The 15,530-nt window shown below is 45.2% G+C and overlaps 4 protein-coding genes across 4 annotated transcripts; 2 read left to right on the top strand and 2 right to left on the bottom strand.

The window, feature by feature from the left end:
* The first annotated feature begins 562 nt into the window (after positions 1 to 562).
* Positions 563 to 4,148, top strand: Cpr66D (Cuticular protein 66D). The gene is made up of 3 exons (XM_017078093.4): positions 563 to 1,019; positions 1,099 to 1,275; positions 3,608 to 4,148. Exons 1-3 carry the CDS (start codon positions 729 to 731, stop codon positions 3,959 to 3,961), a joined length of 822 nt encoding a protein of 273 aa, XP_016933582.1. The 5' UTR covers positions 563 to 728; the 3' UTR covers positions 3,962 to 4,148.
* Positions 4,149 to 5,752: 1,604 nt separating this feature from the next.
* LOC108012586 (probable basic-leucine zipper transcription factor R) lies at positions 5,753 to 7,907 on the bottom strand. Its single transcript, XM_017078003.4, has 3 exons — positions 6,837 to 7,907; positions 5,997 to 6,117; positions 5,753 to 5,918 (listed from the first exon to the last, which is right to left on the bottom strand). The coding sequence occupies exons 1-3, from the start codon at positions 7,583 to 7,585 to the stop codon at positions 5,850 to 5,852; spliced, it is 939 nt and encodes a 312-aa protein (XP_016933492.2). The 5' UTR covers positions 7,586 to 7,907; the 3' UTR covers positions 5,753 to 5,849.
* A 289-nt stretch (positions 7,908 to 8,196) lies between these two features.
* Positions 8,197 to 12,134, top strand: Pex7 (Peroxin 7). Its single transcript, XM_017079472.4, has 4 exons — positions 8,197 to 8,306; positions 10,657 to 10,759; positions 10,830 to 11,576; positions 11,651 to 12,134. The coding sequence occupies exons 2-4, from the start codon at positions 10,668 to 10,670 to the stop codon at positions 11,823 to 11,825; spliced, it is 1,014 nt and encodes a 337-aa protein (XP_016934961.2). The 5' UTR covers positions 8,197 to 8,306; positions 10,657 to 10,667; the 3' UTR covers positions 11,826 to 12,134.
* On the bottom strand, positions 8,314 to 10,003 carry Arr2 (arrestin 2). The gene is made up of 3 exons (XM_017079471.4): positions 9,044 to 10,003; positions 8,778 to 8,972; positions 8,314 to 8,717 (listed from the first exon to the last, which is right to left on the bottom strand). The coding sequence occupies exons 1-3, from the start codon at positions 9,897 to 9,899 to the stop codon at positions 8,563 to 8,565; spliced, it is 1,206 nt and encodes a 401-aa protein (XP_016934960.1). The 5' UTR covers positions 9,900 to 10,003; the 3' UTR covers positions 8,314 to 8,562.
* Positions 12,135 to 15,530: the final 3,396 nt, after the last annotated feature.

Genomic DNA, 15,530 nt, shown 5'->3' with positions numbered 1-15,530 from the left:
ATGGAGGCGGCTCTGCACTTGTTGGGTTCGATTTTTGACTCGGGTGTGGCTCTCCTCCGATCGCATTGACCTCTTCTTCGAGAGTCTAGCGATTAATTGGGCATGATTATCTAATGGGAAGTCATCAAGATTCCATTGTATGTCATCAGATGTATATATTTCAGAGGAGTCAACCCTAGCGTAATTTATTGCATTGCATGTAGTATAGGTTGTATATAGGTGCTGCAGTGACAGATTCGGGAAAGTTTTCAAACGCCCCCTTTTGGTGTTAATCAGCTGCCTCTCTGTTAGCCAAGTTAACAGCTGTTGACCGAGATCACGTAGGGTTACACAAAAAACCTTTAACAATAGCCCAGGTCGAGGGTAGAGGAACTCTAACTATGATTTGAACGGAAGTGACAGCCGAGTTGGGGGGGCTTTGGGGCTTAGCCACCCAAAAAACAGCTGTTGTAAATCAGCCAAGAGAGTCGCCTCTATGGCCCAAAGAGAGTGAGAGAGGCTGGTAGTTGTGTAGTAGTTGCCGCTCGTCGTCTGTCGATATAAAAGTGCAATTTGGGTCCGCAGCCAGCGCAGATACAATTGTGGCTCCACCGAGGTTTCATTTGCAGTTAGAGTTCGAATTTGAATTTAAGTGTACGCGTGTCGTTGGCAGAGTGTGATCTAACATCCAGTACAGCAACAGCAGCATCCAGTAAACCAGCAGAAACATCCAGCAACCCAGCAGCAACATGCAACTCCTGCTCGTGGCGGCCTCTTTGGCGATTTTCGGTCTTGTCAGCGGACAACAGGGCGTAGACCCCGCCTACTTGCGGCAGTACTACCAGCAATTGCAACACCAGCAGCAGCAACAACAAGCCCAGCCCAACGATGGCACGCCCATTTTCGAGCAGAATTCGGAGCAAACGCAGCAGTATGTCAGTGCCGGCCAGCAGATCAGGATCAAGGATACGGTGGCCGAGCAAATCCGGAACCAGCAGCAGCAGCAGGGATATGTGGCGCCTGCGGTGAGGGATTACCAGGTGGGTTTTCCTGCTCATTCATTTCATTCTTCTTTATATGCTGAATATTCTATATTATCTTTTATTTCCATTTATTTAGCAATACCAGGCCCAGCCGCAACAGTCCGCCTACCGCCCACCTGCTCAGGCTGCTCCTCAGCCACCTCGGAGGATCCAACAGCCCTCGTACCAGGCACCCTCCACTTCGATCCTCGGATCCAAGGGACAGCACAAGCTGTCGCTCCAGCAGCAGCAGGAGGAGGAGGAATACGATGACGTAAGTTTTGTGATACACAGATAAATATTTAGCCAATTTTACGAGAAACTTGAACCAGTTTTTAAAGAGTTTGTCATAAAAAAACCAATTAGGTTTTGTGAGATAGTAATATTGGGAATCCTTATACCAATATATATAGTGCAAACTTAAAAAAAGTATAGTATAGTATAAATTGCCTAATTTATTTAAGCACATATAATATTTAGTTATTATTGTGAGAAATGGGTTTCAGTTTCAGTTGAGTTAAAAAGAAACAAATTATAAAGTTTCGTTTTAGTAATTATGGGATACATTTAATAGGTAATTATTTGTATACATGCCAAATAACCCATTAACAATAATAGTTTCATTTAACTTGATACATTAGTATCAAATTGAAAACGATCCTCTTTTTGCGGTGCATAGATGGAGATAGAGTTTGAACTCCCAGTCAAGTGGGACTTTCGCGCACTTTCCTTTTCGCTTCACTGCAGCACCAACTGCAGCAGCAACAGCTACAACAGCAACATCCACAACAGCAACAGCTACAACAGCAACATAATTACAATTGAAGCATGCAATGGCATTGGGGATGGTTCGGGGGAGGGAACTGTGACTTGGGGTTCATTAACCACACTCGGCAACAGTTACAGTGTGGATTTGGCCATGGCCATATGTGTGTGCCTTGCATTGTGCATGTTCATTGGCCCGGGTTCGCTCCTGGTCCGGTCCGTTTGGCCACTTAGCCATCGGCGATTTTTTATGGCCTTTGCATGCGGAAGCTGGCGAATATCCGTTACCAAAGTGACCATAATCCATCAGCCTTAATGCCGCAGACAGCTAACGAGATGGGGTTAAGGTGCTCAGATGCCGTGTCATCTGTTAGCCACTTAAAATTGATGGCCATGACAGGATGGGATAGGTCTTGAATATTATTAAAAGCCAAGAAAAATATTAGTTGATTTTCATCTCCATTAAACTGAAATGGGAAAGATTAGAAAGCAATAAAACATGAATTTATGCACATTTTTATATTGCAGTTATTTCAATGCATTAAAGCACCTCATATTGAAACCCATATTTTATAAGCCCATAAAATCAGCATAGCCGCAAAGGTTCCATTAACAAGTTAAACCACAAGTCGCCCCTAGATACTGCATTTTCTGCCTTCGATGGCCATAAAAGTGACACTGCCGTTGGCCATTACATTCTCCGCCGGACAATCACTTTCAAATGCAACCCATATACCCCAATGAGAACCCCCTGCCCCAAAAGATCTGCAGTTTCGAGCCCAATTCCCACAATTCCAAACAATGACTTTCAATGGACATTGCACGCATTAGAACCGGCTTGCAAACTGGCTTTGCCTTTCCAATTTTTGGCTTGCAGTTCTTTTTTTTAGGCCACGTCAGGCCCAAAGGCTTTATGAAGAACGAGGGGATCGAAATACCACGCCTATAAGCCACGTTCTTCGTTTTACCTTAACCCAGTTGGCAATGTTCTTTGATCAGATTGTCTTGGCCAACTGAAGGTCTTTTCGCTGCCACTGCATCCTCACAAAAAAGTGGGGAAATCGACAACCTTGTGCATAAATTATCCAAAGCCTCGAGCTTGTTTTTATGGGTGGTACTTCTACCGCCTGGTTGCATAATCATAATCCGCCGTCATCGGATCAATCGTGTGATCTGCTGCAACGGCTCTTTGATTTCGTGCGCTCGGACCATTAAAATATGCAAGCGGGTCCAAATTACTTTCACTTGTGCGTGATCTGGGATTCGGAGTTACAGCCTACGCGCATGCGCCTGCGGTGGTGACGTAACCACCGTCTGGACACGTTTTTTTGGGCCAGCCAGCCACGTAAGTGGGTCAGCGCTAAGGTGCAGTACGCATTTGAAGTCCCAATCGAACCCCCAGCCACAAAGTGCTTAAAAAAGATATTATTTTTTTTAAAACAAATCATATTTATTTTTTTCTCTATAATTATATTTTTACAAAGATCTTATTATTATTATCTAATGCTATTTTATAGCTACGAGGGGGTTTTATTGTGGAACTATATCAGCAAGGCCTCAAGATCAACTATATTAGTAGATAGATTAGTTTTTTTTTTACTTCAGTTTTTTTACATTAGTTATGATACTTAGTATTTTAGAATTATGTAGGAATTAGATACTTTTTGAGTATTAGTTTCTGTAGGATTTCATATACAGTGATAAGAAAGATCGTATATTTAAGGAGCTGATCTTAGGTTATATATTATTTAAAATTCTATCGATCAAAACATATTTTGCACAAATTCTGCTAAAAATGTTCTTAAAATTGATCTTACCTTCTTTTTTTACCATTTCTACAGCAAAACTCCTCGTACCAGTTTGGATTCGATGTGAAGGACGACGAGTTCACTAACTACCAGAACCGCAAGGAGATCCGCGATGGTTCGGTGATCAAGGGCAGCTATTCGGTGGTGGATTCCGACGGATTCATCCGCACCGTCAAGTACACGGCTGACCCCAAGGAGGGATTCAAGGCCGAGGTCATCCGCGAGCCCACCGACATCGTGGTGAAGATCCCCACTCCCCCGCCGCCGACGCAGCTGCTCCGCGCTGGAGGCCACAAGGCCCAGCAGGAGTACAGCTCCGGTCCCAGCAAGCAGCAGTATCAGCACCAGCAGCAGCAGCAGCCGCAGTACCACCAGTACCACCAGTAGGGGACTCGATCGGACCAGATCGCTGGCTCTTCTCGAAACACTCTTGAAAGTTCCGCAAGTCCATGTAGTTTGTAAATATGCCGAGACTCGATTGGCACGAGATTATAACATTATTCTATTTTATGTCATTCATTTAGGTTCGACTTTCATGTTTAGAATATTAAATTAAAAATTTCGAAAAACTTAACATTTGTTTTCAATAACACCTTTTCTTGGATTTTGGAAAAAATCTGGAATGTCATTATCATAGTTGAATGTATAAAGCTTTCTTAGATATTGGCTTTTAAAAGTAGTAACTAAGTAAAATTCGCCAACGAAAAAAAATAGGGTTAATTTTAATTTGTAGATACTTTTGACCCAAAAAATGTTTAGTGAATCTCCGAGTCGATTATAACGTAGTTTCTTTGGTTCTATTTTGCCCAAAAACCTGTGGCTCATCAAAAAATACCACTCCAGGAAATATTCTATTAACATAGTAGAAAGTCTCCCTCACATTATTTAAAAATTTGCTAAATGCCATTACTACCCCTCTGCTATAACACCTTCTCAGTTTCCTGGAGATGAAATATTTGAAGACCAGTTGAGTCTCGCCCAAATGTCCAAATTGAGGTCACACCGATGTCTGCCAGCTCGAAGGTAACCAAATTTTATTTGCGTATAAATCAATGCCTTAACCTAACCCCCGAGCAATTGGCAAAGCTCATAAAGGACGAGGGCCAAGATCCCAGTGACACCCGAAGAAGATCTAAGGACAACCCGTTCGTTCAGTTGCTGACAAAGGCCATCTAATGGCAGTTCCCACCAGAAGCCGTGGATCGTGGTCACCGAAGACACGGATTTGGAATTGGACTCGGACAACCCGGCTGGACCGGTCAGACCGGTTGTCCTTTTGGGAACTTCTAACTCACGCCACACCAAAAGCAATCGCAATCGCATCGCAGTCGCATCCAGTGTCCTTCTGCAGTGTCCTTGCATAAATTAGACGAGAATGTGTGAGAACTTTGAGGAGACGAATATCCCTTGCTTTGATGACCTTATCGCCCAAGAAGACAAGAAGAAGAATCCAAGACCGGCGATTACGAACCGGTTCTGGACAGTCTGGAGGTGAGATGACTGTAAATATGACTGACAGCCAGGGCCGATCGCTTCGCTAATGACCCGCATAGCGCATAGGTCAAAGGGCAACCCCGGCCCAAGCTGCAACCCATTTACATAACCCTATTGATCTGGTCTGATGTAAGGATCCTGAACATGTGCATGGTCATTCGGGCCCAAGATATAGACAAACAACTGGACATTAGGCCTGGCCGCCGGGCATTTGTGTCATTTGTTCGTCCGACTTGAAGGAGATATGCAAATGAGAGGCGAATGCAACCCCCGAGGTTACAAGAAAGTTACAGGGCAGTCAAGACCCTAAAGTCTTCAACCCCTTCGTCCCGTTTCTTGGCAGACCCATTTACATATCCGACCCGCATGATGGACCGACTGTCTTGTGCTGTCCTGTAACCAAGTAACTGCAGGACATTCAGGTCACTGCCCAGAACCAGTTTCCAGCCAAAGGATGGCCCGTCGCCAGTTGACCTTTTTGGATGGCCTATTGCCCGCGAACTTGTGTAACCGGTTGGACAGTCCACTTTTCCGAAGCGGCGTGAGAAAATCTCTAAGATGACCCAAGACAAGATGAGGAGATGAAAGTGAAGCTGCAATTCCTACATTCGTATGCTAATCTTTTGCAGTGCTCATTCAAATTTCACGCCAAATCATTGCCCTTAAATAAATAATACGCCAAAATTATGAAAAGTCACGATTTATGCGAGTTCTGATGGGTATGTACAGAGAGTGGGGAAAGGAAAGGTAATGGAAGGGGTATGCAAATCAGGGTCTGATCCTAGAGTTTTCCTTGTGCCATGTCCCAGCGGTGCTCGCCGTGGCCTCCTTGACGATCTGTCCAAATCACCTAAGTCAGTTGAGAGTTTGGGAGGGAAAAGGCCTGGATAATTATCTGAAAATTTATTAAGATTGTTCTTAAGCTCACCTCGCCCTTGTAGCGGTTCGTGCCTCGTTGGGACTCAAATCGTTTTTCCTGCGCCTTTGGATGCTTGAGGACGTGGCCGTGACTCCGAGAATTGGGACCATCAAACCGCATGAAAATGTCACTAGATTTGGAGATGGAAATTAAGACGTGGAAGCTTCTGATTTATGGAGTTACCTTAGACTTTAAAAAGTAAAAATTGCTGTGCATTTTAATTAAGACAATACATTTTTGCATGTGCATTAGGTGCCAATAAGCAATTATCAGCTACGCTACTTAAAATCAAATCAGGATGTAATTGAGCTTACCTAATTCTTTTTTTCAATTAAAGCGATAGGCGTTATAAAGCAACCACCACCATTTTGTCCAAATATTTTATACACTTTTCACCCTTTTTCCTTTTACAATTTTCCTACTTAAAATGATTGAGGGAAGTAATTGTGAAGTGTGTATAATTGCGTGTATGCATGAATTAAACAACCACCATTTTCAATCAGGAAAATCTTTAAAATTTTAAATTAAATTTGACTACCACCTTTTTCACGTAATAATTTTAGCCAGTTTTTATGGAAATTGCGTGAGCTTTAATTTTGGACAAGTTGTGTTTAATAGGGGTGAATGATTTTAAGCATGCAGTGAACACAAAGAACTCTATTAATAAATATGAACTTTTTATATTCTACAATATCAAAGTTATTGACTCATCTAACCGAAAGGAATATCAAAATATAAATTTTTAATGTCAATCTATCATCCATTAACATTGCTTTTTTTTGGGTGTGTAAAGTCCTAAATTCTGTATAATGCAAAACTTATAACCCGTTTCCCACCCAATTTTCTTACTGAAAGTATTTGGTTTCCTTGGTCTCGGCGACATCCGTGTCCAGATCTTTGGCGAACCTCCTGGGTCGTTCGGTCTGGACATTCTGCGAGGGTTGCTGCTGCTGTTCCTGCAATCTGGCGATCCGAGGTGGAATCACATGTAGCACATAGCTGGTGAAGAGAGCCGGTGGCACATTGTAGAGTTGCTGCTGTTGTTGCTGTAGCAAGTGTTGCTGCTGCAAGTGTTGCTGCTGCTGCTGCAATTGCTGTTGCTCCTCGACGCGGCGCTGAGGTTGAGGTTGCTGCAGGGAGACCCTCTGCACTGGCAGATAGTTCCCCTCATAGCGATACTTGGCCAACTCGGCATGTGGAGCAATGGTCCTCTGCTGATACTGGACACTCTGTTGCGGATAGAGGGGCGGAAGGGGCGGGGCTGGGGCGGGCAGCTGTTGCTGCTGGTACTCCAAGGCCAAGGGCTGATAGGTGGGTCGGTAGTTGACCAGCTGGAAGTGCGGTGTCTGCTGTTGGAAGTGAATCGCCGGGGCAGCAGCTGCAACTGGACTATAGCCAGCCACATAGGGTGTAGTTGCTGCTGCATACTCGAATCTCCGCAGACGCGGTGCATCATTGTACAACTGCCTGGGGTGATAGAACAAATGCTGCTGATGTTGCAACATCGCCGGCGACACGAGCAACATGAATTGCACTAGCAACACTTGCACCCTCAGCTGTTTGAGCACTCCGAATAACTTTCCAATTGGCAGCTCCATCGCGTTGCACTCTCGTCAAATTTGTGGCAGCATTTTGACAACAACATAGCCATTTATAGTTGGCCACTTTTCGGGGGCTTGGTTGTCGGTGGCCCAAAGCCGGAAGTCACTTGCCCAGCAGGCAGCGGTGTGTGAAATCGATCGATGTTGCCCCGGATTGTGCAATGCTCCAACGGTCAGCTAGAGGGCTTATATAAGACTAGCTACATAAAACTGAAAACCAAAATAGGCAAGAAATGAATATAGGGTAAAATCAGCGAGTTTGACGAAGATGAGACCTAGAATTAGAAATAGAGGCAGCTGGCGGCCTTCGCCCATCATCAAGGTCAAAGCTTGACTATTTAGCATATAAAAAGTTTCGGCAATTTGATTGTCAACATCTGTTTACAGAACTTCCTTTGACCGTTAGAGCCGGCCATATCCAGTTCCAGTTCATCCTGATTGGTTGAGCACATATCCTTTCAGCCTGTTGCTTCTTTTAGGGGGTTGAAAGCCTCGCATGTGACCTATAAGCAGTGGGCTTTTCAACCCCTTGTCAACGCGGCTAAACGAATCACCCCTAAAATCCAAGCGACAAGATACTTCCTCGTCGATCTACGCAGCTAGGCAGTTCATTCGACTTCTGAAGTTGAAACCCACAGCACCACCAAGAACACTACTAACTCTACCAAAACTCCTCACCAAAAACCCATTTGGATACTCCATTGCAACCAGAGAAAAGGTGAGTCTTGATAGCCATAACACATTTATAATATAGGGACACGAGGTCGATTCAACACTTCAACATGCATATGTACGGGTACAAACTCCAGATCCACCAAAGTTATAGACTATAGATACGGTTATAATACAAAGATTGTGGCCTCCACGAGAGACTGCTGCAACAAGTTTTCAGTGCTTTCGATTCGGATCAATTCGGTTCTGTTCGGTTCACAACAAAGCTAGAAGAAGGATTCCAGAGATTAGAGATCGTTGGCTTAGTCGGCCATGTTGACGTTGTTCATGCGCATCTTGGCAAAGTCCTCAAAAACAATGTTGTCATCGTCGTCCTGGTAATAGCCCTTGACATTGCGGTGCTGCTCGATGGACTTCATCTTCTTCATGGCGTTCGAGCGCTTCTTCTCAATGGTTCCTAGACCATTTTCAAGGGGATTATATGGGGGTTATTAGAGAGCTATCATATAGGGCTTACCAGGTGCCGGTTGGAGCAGTTTAAAGGGCACATCCGTCTGCATTTCTCCGCCCAGAGTGCCGCAGTTAAGCTTGATGCGCACCGAGTACGAGATGACAATACCACAGGCATCTCCCGTGGACTTGCCCTCCTGCACCATGGTGGATGAGGCCAGGTTGACGTCCTCGTCCTTCAAGTGTCCATCCAGGGCAATACCTGAAGTTAAGAAAAAGGATATCCCCCAGTTAGAAACCTTGAAATACCTCGTATTTTATTCATTATCCCACCATGACGATCCTTGTTGTTGGCCGCCAGGGGAATCAGGTAGAAGGTCTTGGTCAGATTGGCGCCCGGAGTGATGGGGCAGCCCTCCTTGGTCTCCAGCTGGGCCACGTGCTTGCTGAACTGGGCGTTCACCATGGTGATCTCGGTGTGCTGCACAATGAAGCACTTGATGCTCTTCACCGACTTCTTCGAGTTGTTCGAAACTTGAACGGTGGCTGCCGTCTTCTCGCCATGGTAGTAGATCTCCCGGTCCAGCGTGACCTCCAAGCTAATCTTGCCATTCGAGAAGGTGAATCCCTTGCTGACCAGCGAACTGGGCAGTCGCTGGCCGCGATTGAGAGGAGCATACTGGAGCTTCTTGATCACCAGACTGACCATGCTGCGCTTGTGCTGGCGATCATCCTCGGAATCGCCCACAAAGGCCCGGATGGTGTACTCCACGCCCAGGGGCTTGCCATTGTCATCGCCCTCCTGCTGCAGGGTCACCGAGCTGGGAGAGTTGGGTGGAAAGTGGAAGGTGAAGGGGTGGGCATTGACGCCCAGTTTTCGCACTAGCTTCTCCTGCATCGGAGTCATCTCCATGTTGGGATTGGTCATGGGTACAATTTGCTCCCGGGAGAGGATCAGCTCCTTGGAGAACTTAACTCCCATGACCTCATCCTCTTCGCGGCCATAGCGATAGGTGGTGGCCAGTTGTCCAAAGACCTTCCTGTTCTTCAGGTAGTCCGGCTCCACCACAATTACTCCATCGACGGGATCGCAATAGTCCAGATGGTCAATAAAGTCGCGGCGGCCCAGATAGAAGGTGACCTTGCCGTTGGGCGTGGCCTTTTTGAAGACCTTCACGGATACAACCATTGTGGATAAGCTTTGGTTCCTGGGTTCCTGACTTCCTGGTTAATGAAACTTTGGTTCGATGCGCGTTATAGAGTTTTCCGTTCGGCGGAGGAAAATGCGAAACCCAAGTGCCGTGCAACCTGCTTATATACCTTTCTGTTGGCCCTGTCCGTGGGTCTTCTTTATTCTGGCCACTAACTGGATTTGCGCGTTATGCAGTTGTTTGCTGGACAAAAAATAGAAAAAAAACAGATAGATAGAAAACTGCAAACAAGCTGCTTCTGGGGGTTGGTCTATTTTTCTGCGCAGTTTGCCACTTGCCCGAGCAAATTGGCTAATGTCAAGTATTTTCCCATTACGACCTAGTACGAGGTCATCTGGCCAACTGTTGAATAATTGGTAGGCGACTCAAAGTGGGATTAGCATTTGATTCGGTGTTACCGGGTTGTTATCAGTCCGGAAAGTCTTGCGCTTTTTAGCCAATCGCTTGCCATCGACATCGTCAAGGGAAGCCCTAAAAGTTTTAATTTGGTTATGGATCAAACGTCGATATATTGATTTGTCTGCCAGGGGCTTAGTTGTGGGATGAACCGTACACCTTATTTATGAAAGATCGAATTTCGTGAAATGTCTTGCGAAAAATGTAGCGAATACAAAAGAAACGTGTGTAATTCTAAATGTATTTAATTTAGTTCAGAATAAGTAGATATAAAGTGGATACAGTTTTATCCAAAGTTACAGTTTTTAAAATGTATTCTTTGTATTTATTTCCTTACAGTTGAAACCAAAATGCAGACTCAGACACACACCACCACAGATCGACATGGCTATAGCTTGCGCTTTTCGCCTTTCGAGGCAAACTATTTGCTGCTAGCTACAAGGTGAGACCACCCTTAACCCATTGTACTAAAGCATAAATTAACATTATACCATTTACCATCCAATCTTCAGCCAATTGTACGGTCTTGCTGGAGGTGGTTCTCTCTTTCTGCTCGAACAGAACTCCAACGCGAACTCTTCCGACGGCCAGAACCTCGGGGAGCTGTGCCGTCTGGAGTGGTCCGATGGACTGTTTGACGTCGCCTGGTGTCCCTATGCCCCCGACATCGCGGCCACCGCCTCCGGAGATGGATCGCTCCAGATCTGGTGCGGATTGGACGGCGAATCGGCGGCCAACCAGCAGACGCCCAAGCAGCCGCTGATCTGCCTGCAGGAGCACAAGAACGAGGTCTACAGCCTGGACTGGGGCGAGAAGTGGAACTACCACACCCTGCTCTCGGCCAGCTGGGATTGCACTCTGAAATTGTGGGACTGCAACAGACAGAGCTCCATCACCACATTTGTGGGCCACAGCGATCTGATCTATGGGGCCAAGTTCTCGCCCCTGATCGCCAATCTGTTTGCTAGCGTAAGTACTGATGGGCATCTTAACTTATGGAATTCTCTTGATTTTGCAGGTAAACCCCTGATGAGCATCGAGGCGCATGCGAGCGAGGCACTATCCTGCGACTGGTCGCACTTCGATCGGAATGTCCTGGTCACTGGAGGATCGGATGGATTGATTCGGGGATGGGATCTGCGCAAGATGAGGACCCACGTCTTTGAGCTGTACTCCGGGGAATTTGCAGTGCGTCGATTGGCCTGTTCACCGCACTCGGCAGCGGTTTTGGCATCTGCCAACTATGACTTTACAACAAGGTAAGAGGTTGTCTCTATAAGAAGAAAGGTTATTCAAACTAGAAAAATGTTTAATAAAAATACTCTCCCTTTAGGATTTGGAATCTGGAGCGTGGCGAGTCCGCCCAGGAGATCAATGCCCAGCACACGGAGTTCGTCTGCGGTTTGGACTGGAATCCTCACAGGACCCACCAGCTGGCCGACTGTGGATGGGACTCGTTGGCCAACGTTTATACCCCACAGTGTCTTAGCGGCGAACTGGCCGTCTAGGGTATCACTGGGCATTCCCGCAACTGGAAACACTGGAACTGGTACTCCCTAAATACCGAAAACACATGTGATAAGGCGCTAGTGGCGTCGAAATAGCCAGGCCTACAAACGGTGCACCGCCAGGAAGATAGCTGAGCTATACGAAATGCCTATAAGGAACTGTAAGGAACTCTAAGGATCCGGATCCGAAGACAGGGCGATGACGTGTAAATAGTTGTGTGATAAACGCTGAACGGGCGAATCCTCAAGCAGGTGCTTCAAATGTCAATAAAAGCTTACATATATTATGCGGATTATATGAATTATGTGTATGGGTTCGGTATCTGTTTTCTGCTGTTATTATGCCCTTCACAATAAATTTCTTGGCCGCTGGCTATAATTTGCACTCGGCCCTTGTCTTAACAAGAATTTAACGGGTCTCGGAATTGGTTAGGTGGCAAAGAGTCAGCAGACGCTGACGGAGATTGACCAGGGGGATCTGGATCTGGATGTGGATGCTTTTCCGGCTGGCTTACCTCTGAAACAAACAAACACGCAATAAAGCGCTAATTTGCTGCAACGTTTTATTGCCTGACTGGAGCCCGAAATCCCTGACATTCCCGGAATTGACACAGCCAACGAGAGATGGCCGAAAGGTGTGCCAAGCGATCGCACCTTTTCGGCCGACATGGTGTGAAAAGGCAACAGCAGCAGCAGCATCAGTTCCTCCGATCCCTGATCCCATCCCGAATCCCCAGACCCTGATCCTGTCATTAAAGCAGACCGAGCTTTAACTGCCACTCGAGGCAAATATTTGCTTTGAAGCCAATTGGCGCTGATTTCTTCTGACAATTGGGGGCAGATCGGGAGGACCTGACTCTCGACAGCCAGCAGCAGCTGCTGACCCCCAATTATCTGCTCGCCAGTCGAGTGAAACCAAAATTGATATTAATGCCTTGTTTGTGTTAATAAAAATCGGATTTTGGGGGTCTGAGAAGTGCTGAATATATCCTTAGGCGCTGCCAGATCTTGATCTCAATATGGCACTTTGTTTTATTTTAAATAATTATTTAATGAAGGAGGAACGCTGAGTGTTTTAGAGTGCTTGTCGTAGCAGATATAAAATATTTCCTTACTGTTGAGTTGGATGAAATGAGATCTAGAAAAATTTTTTTTTATTATAATAGTGACCATATTTTATATATTTTCTAAAATACAATTTATTACATTATTACTATTATTTCCCTTGATATGGGTTGTGCGCCATCTATCGGCTTTATACAGTACCTTTCAATTATACATACATCTACATGAATTGTACATACATTTTACTTAAACATGCACTGCTTGAAAATAGGTCTTTTCAAACTGCTTTAAAACCAGTTTTTTGAAACAATATAACTAAAAACAAAAATAAGGTAAAAAAATAGTTATTTTAATTACATGTCAGAAAAATATCAGAGAGATTGGTGCTACCAGAACAAAAAATTGTTAACTCATCTTCATAAAAGAGGAAGAATGGATAGCACCTTTATTCGAAATTTAAAAAATATTTCAGTTTAGGGTTTCTTTTTCAAAGTTTACTCGTAAATACAAATTTAAGTTTTTAGAAAATCTGAACTAAATTAAATAAAATAATAATTATGGAAAATGTTATTTCTATTAAGTTGCTATTTTAAATATTCAGGTATTGATACGAAACTGAAAGACCCATGTTGTTACACCCCCCACACGACGTCTTACCGTCGTAAAACAGAAATTGGATTTAAACTGAGGAAACAATCCTGGCAATTACCCGCAGCAATTTAGTCAAAAGCCAAACAGTCGGGTAAACTATAAATTAGCGCCAAACAAAGTTGCAGGCGGCTGCTGGGCGAAGAATTGGTCACTTACCGAGCTGCCTAGGCCATAACCTTGGGTTGGCCCTGGCCCCATGGATCTCGTCAGTGTCAAGGCTGCGTGGAGCAGCTCGTTATAAATAAAACAAAAAATATTAAAGCAGAGAGAAGGAGTACAGCTCAACACCCAGCACGCGAGGAGGCGATCGCTTCTGCTCCGGCAGCTCCCCCGAAACTCGTACATACTTACCTCCCCGGGAGGTGGATGAGATGGAGGCTAGGGATAGGGGGACTTATCGCCAGCAGGTTCTGGATCGTGTCTCTACCTGGGCCGGCTCCATTCTCCACTGCACGCGCCTCGCTTTCCCGTTCAGCAATTTAAATTGCCTCCACGAGCATTTTGATGGCGATCACGCGCCCCCTTTGAAATCTCGCTGCCCAATCTGCGCCATAAAGGATCCGCAGACGAGTCCCCGTTTTTGTTTCTGTTTCTATACTATACCTATACCATACCATACCATACCATACCTTCTTTTAACGACTGTCTCTGGTATTAATTTTGTTTTAACGTTTTGTTCTGAGGGCCTTAATCGTCACCGTTTCGCATCGGGCATCCTGGCGGTTCGGTTTTTGGTCAGGCTAACACGTGTAGTTGGTATTTTAGACCTCCTTCGGTGCACAGTTGGCCAGGCATCATCACAGAACACACCGCAAACTAGATGCTAACGAAATGGTTTTTGGTTTTTTTTCTTGATATTTCGGAATTGGAGTTTGAGTGGGCGTAACGCAAGGGCAATCTTGATAAGGAGGGCGTTCGTTTGAAAAGACAGAAGAGTGCCGGAAATAATTGTCAGGGGATGATTGCCGGCTGCCCGGGCTACCTGTCTTCACGGGGGCTAATTGAAGCGGGAATCACAGATCCTGGCTAGGGCAATTAAAAATTCAAAGAGCTCAACCAGGAAGTGGCTACCGTTAGATATGTGCTGATGGTGTGAATTTATTCACCTGGGAAGTTGGAATTTATTCATAAGATCCTCGGGCACAGGAAACTCTTGACGAGGTGTTGAATGCTCAAGTCTGATGTTTTCCGAAACTCGAGAGTTACCTCAAAATCAAAATTACCTAAACTGCGCACGCTCTGCTCTTCGGATCCTGAGATCCTCGCTGATCCTGTCTCGCCATTGTTCCAGCTCGCTTATGACATAATGAGAGCAGCCAGCCAGCAGTTTACGCAAGTCCTGCCAGCGGCGAACGCAATATTATGCAATACCAGCAGCGGCAGGGTCATAAACCCAAGGACCCTAGACCTAGATCTAGATGGCCCATAAAAACGGCCACTGAACTACATTCGCTGCCTGGCCTGAAAAAATCTGCGCACATTTGTTTATGGCATGTTGTTAAAAAATTCAGGACATCGAGAGCGAGACCGAAATCGGGGCCCTGTTTTTGGGATGGCAATTTACGTAATTCTGGGCAAAAAACAAGGCCAAGGGACCCGCTGTTAATTCCGCGAAGTATTTTTGCATTTTTTCCAGAATTTGCCTCGACCCAGATCCTGGAACAGGATCACATCATCGCCGAGCTGCTCTAATTTTTTGTTACAATTGTTTTTTGTACCTCAGCAGATTTGCATTCGCGTGGCAGGCTCGTTCTTTTATTTTTTCTGGTACCACTTGAGGTTGACCCAGGCAAACAAAAAGTTGTCCTACATAAACAAAAAAAATTGGCTCAGTTGGCAGCGGTTGCAGTCGCGTGGCTGCCAAAAAGGACCCTAAAATTTCTGGCTAAATAAATAAAAAATAGGTCACAGCTACTGGGGAATGAAACCACTTAATTTTAAGAGTTTCCTTTATTTACCTATAAATCATATTTGTGAATTCTCAGTAGC

This window comes from Drosophila suzukii, chromosome 3 (genome assembly GCF_043229965.1).
Source record: "Drosophila suzukii chromosome 3, CBGP_Dsuzu_IsoJpt1.0, whole genome shotgun sequence".
Taxonomy (NCBI): Eukaryota; Metazoa; Arthropoda; class Insecta; order Diptera; family Drosophilidae; genus Drosophila; species Drosophila suzukii.
Note: the sequence above shows the minus strand (reverse complement) of the source record. Positions and strands in the feature narration are given on the sequence as shown.

Excerpts from the sequence above, each read along its gene's own strand:
- Arr2 (XM_017079471.4), bottom strand. The coding sequence starts at position 9,899 with ATGGTTGTATCCGTGAAGGTCTTCAAAAAGGCCACGCCCAACGGCAAG. Across the intron at positions 8,973-9,043 it reads CAACAACAAGGATCGTCATG|GTATTGCCCTGGATGGACAC; the intron begins GTGGGATAATGA and ends TCTTAACTTCAG. Across the intron at positions 8,718-8,777 it reads ACTGCTCCAACCGGCACCTG|GAACCATTGAGAAGAAGCGC; the intron begins GTAAGCCCTATA and ends AAAATGGTCTAG.
- Pex7 (XM_017079472.4), top strand. The coding sequence starts at position 10,668 with ATGCAGACTCAGACACACACCACCACAGATCGACATGGCTATAGCTTG. Across the intron at positions 10,760-10,829 it reads TATTTGCTGCTAGCTACAAG|CCAATTGTACGGTCTTGCTG; the intron begins GTGAGACCACCC and ends TCCAATCTTCAG. Across the intron at positions 11,577-11,650 it reads AACTATGACTTTACAACAAG|GATTTGGAATCTGGAGCGTG; the intron begins GTAAGAGGTTGT and ends CTCTCCCTTTAG.
- LOC108012586 (XM_017078003.4), bottom strand. The coding sequence starts at position 7,585 with ATGGAGCTGCCAATTGGAAAGTTATTCGGAGTGCTCAAACAGCTGAGG. Across the intron at positions 6,118-6,836 it reads AAGGAAACCAAATACTTTCA|TGACATTTTCATGCGGTTTG; the intron begins GTAAGAAAATTG and ends CTCCAAATCTAG. Across the intron at positions 5,919-5,996 it reads CGAACCGCTACAAGGGCGAG|GTGATTTGGACAGATCGTCA; the intron begins GTGAGCTTAAGA and ends CAACTGACTTAG.
- Cpr66D (XM_017078093.4), top strand. The coding sequence starts at position 729 with ATGCAACTCCTGCTCGTGGCGGCCTCTTTGGCGATTTTCGGTCTTGTC. Across the intron at positions 1,020-1,098 it reads CTGCGGTGAGGGATTACCAG|CAATACCAGGCCCAGCCGCA; the intron begins GTGGGTTTTCCT and ends CCATTTATTTAG. Across the intron at positions 1,276-3,607 it reads AGGAGGAGGAATACGATGAC|CAAAACTCCTCGTACCAGTT; the intron begins GTAAGTTTTGTG and ends CCATTTCTACAG.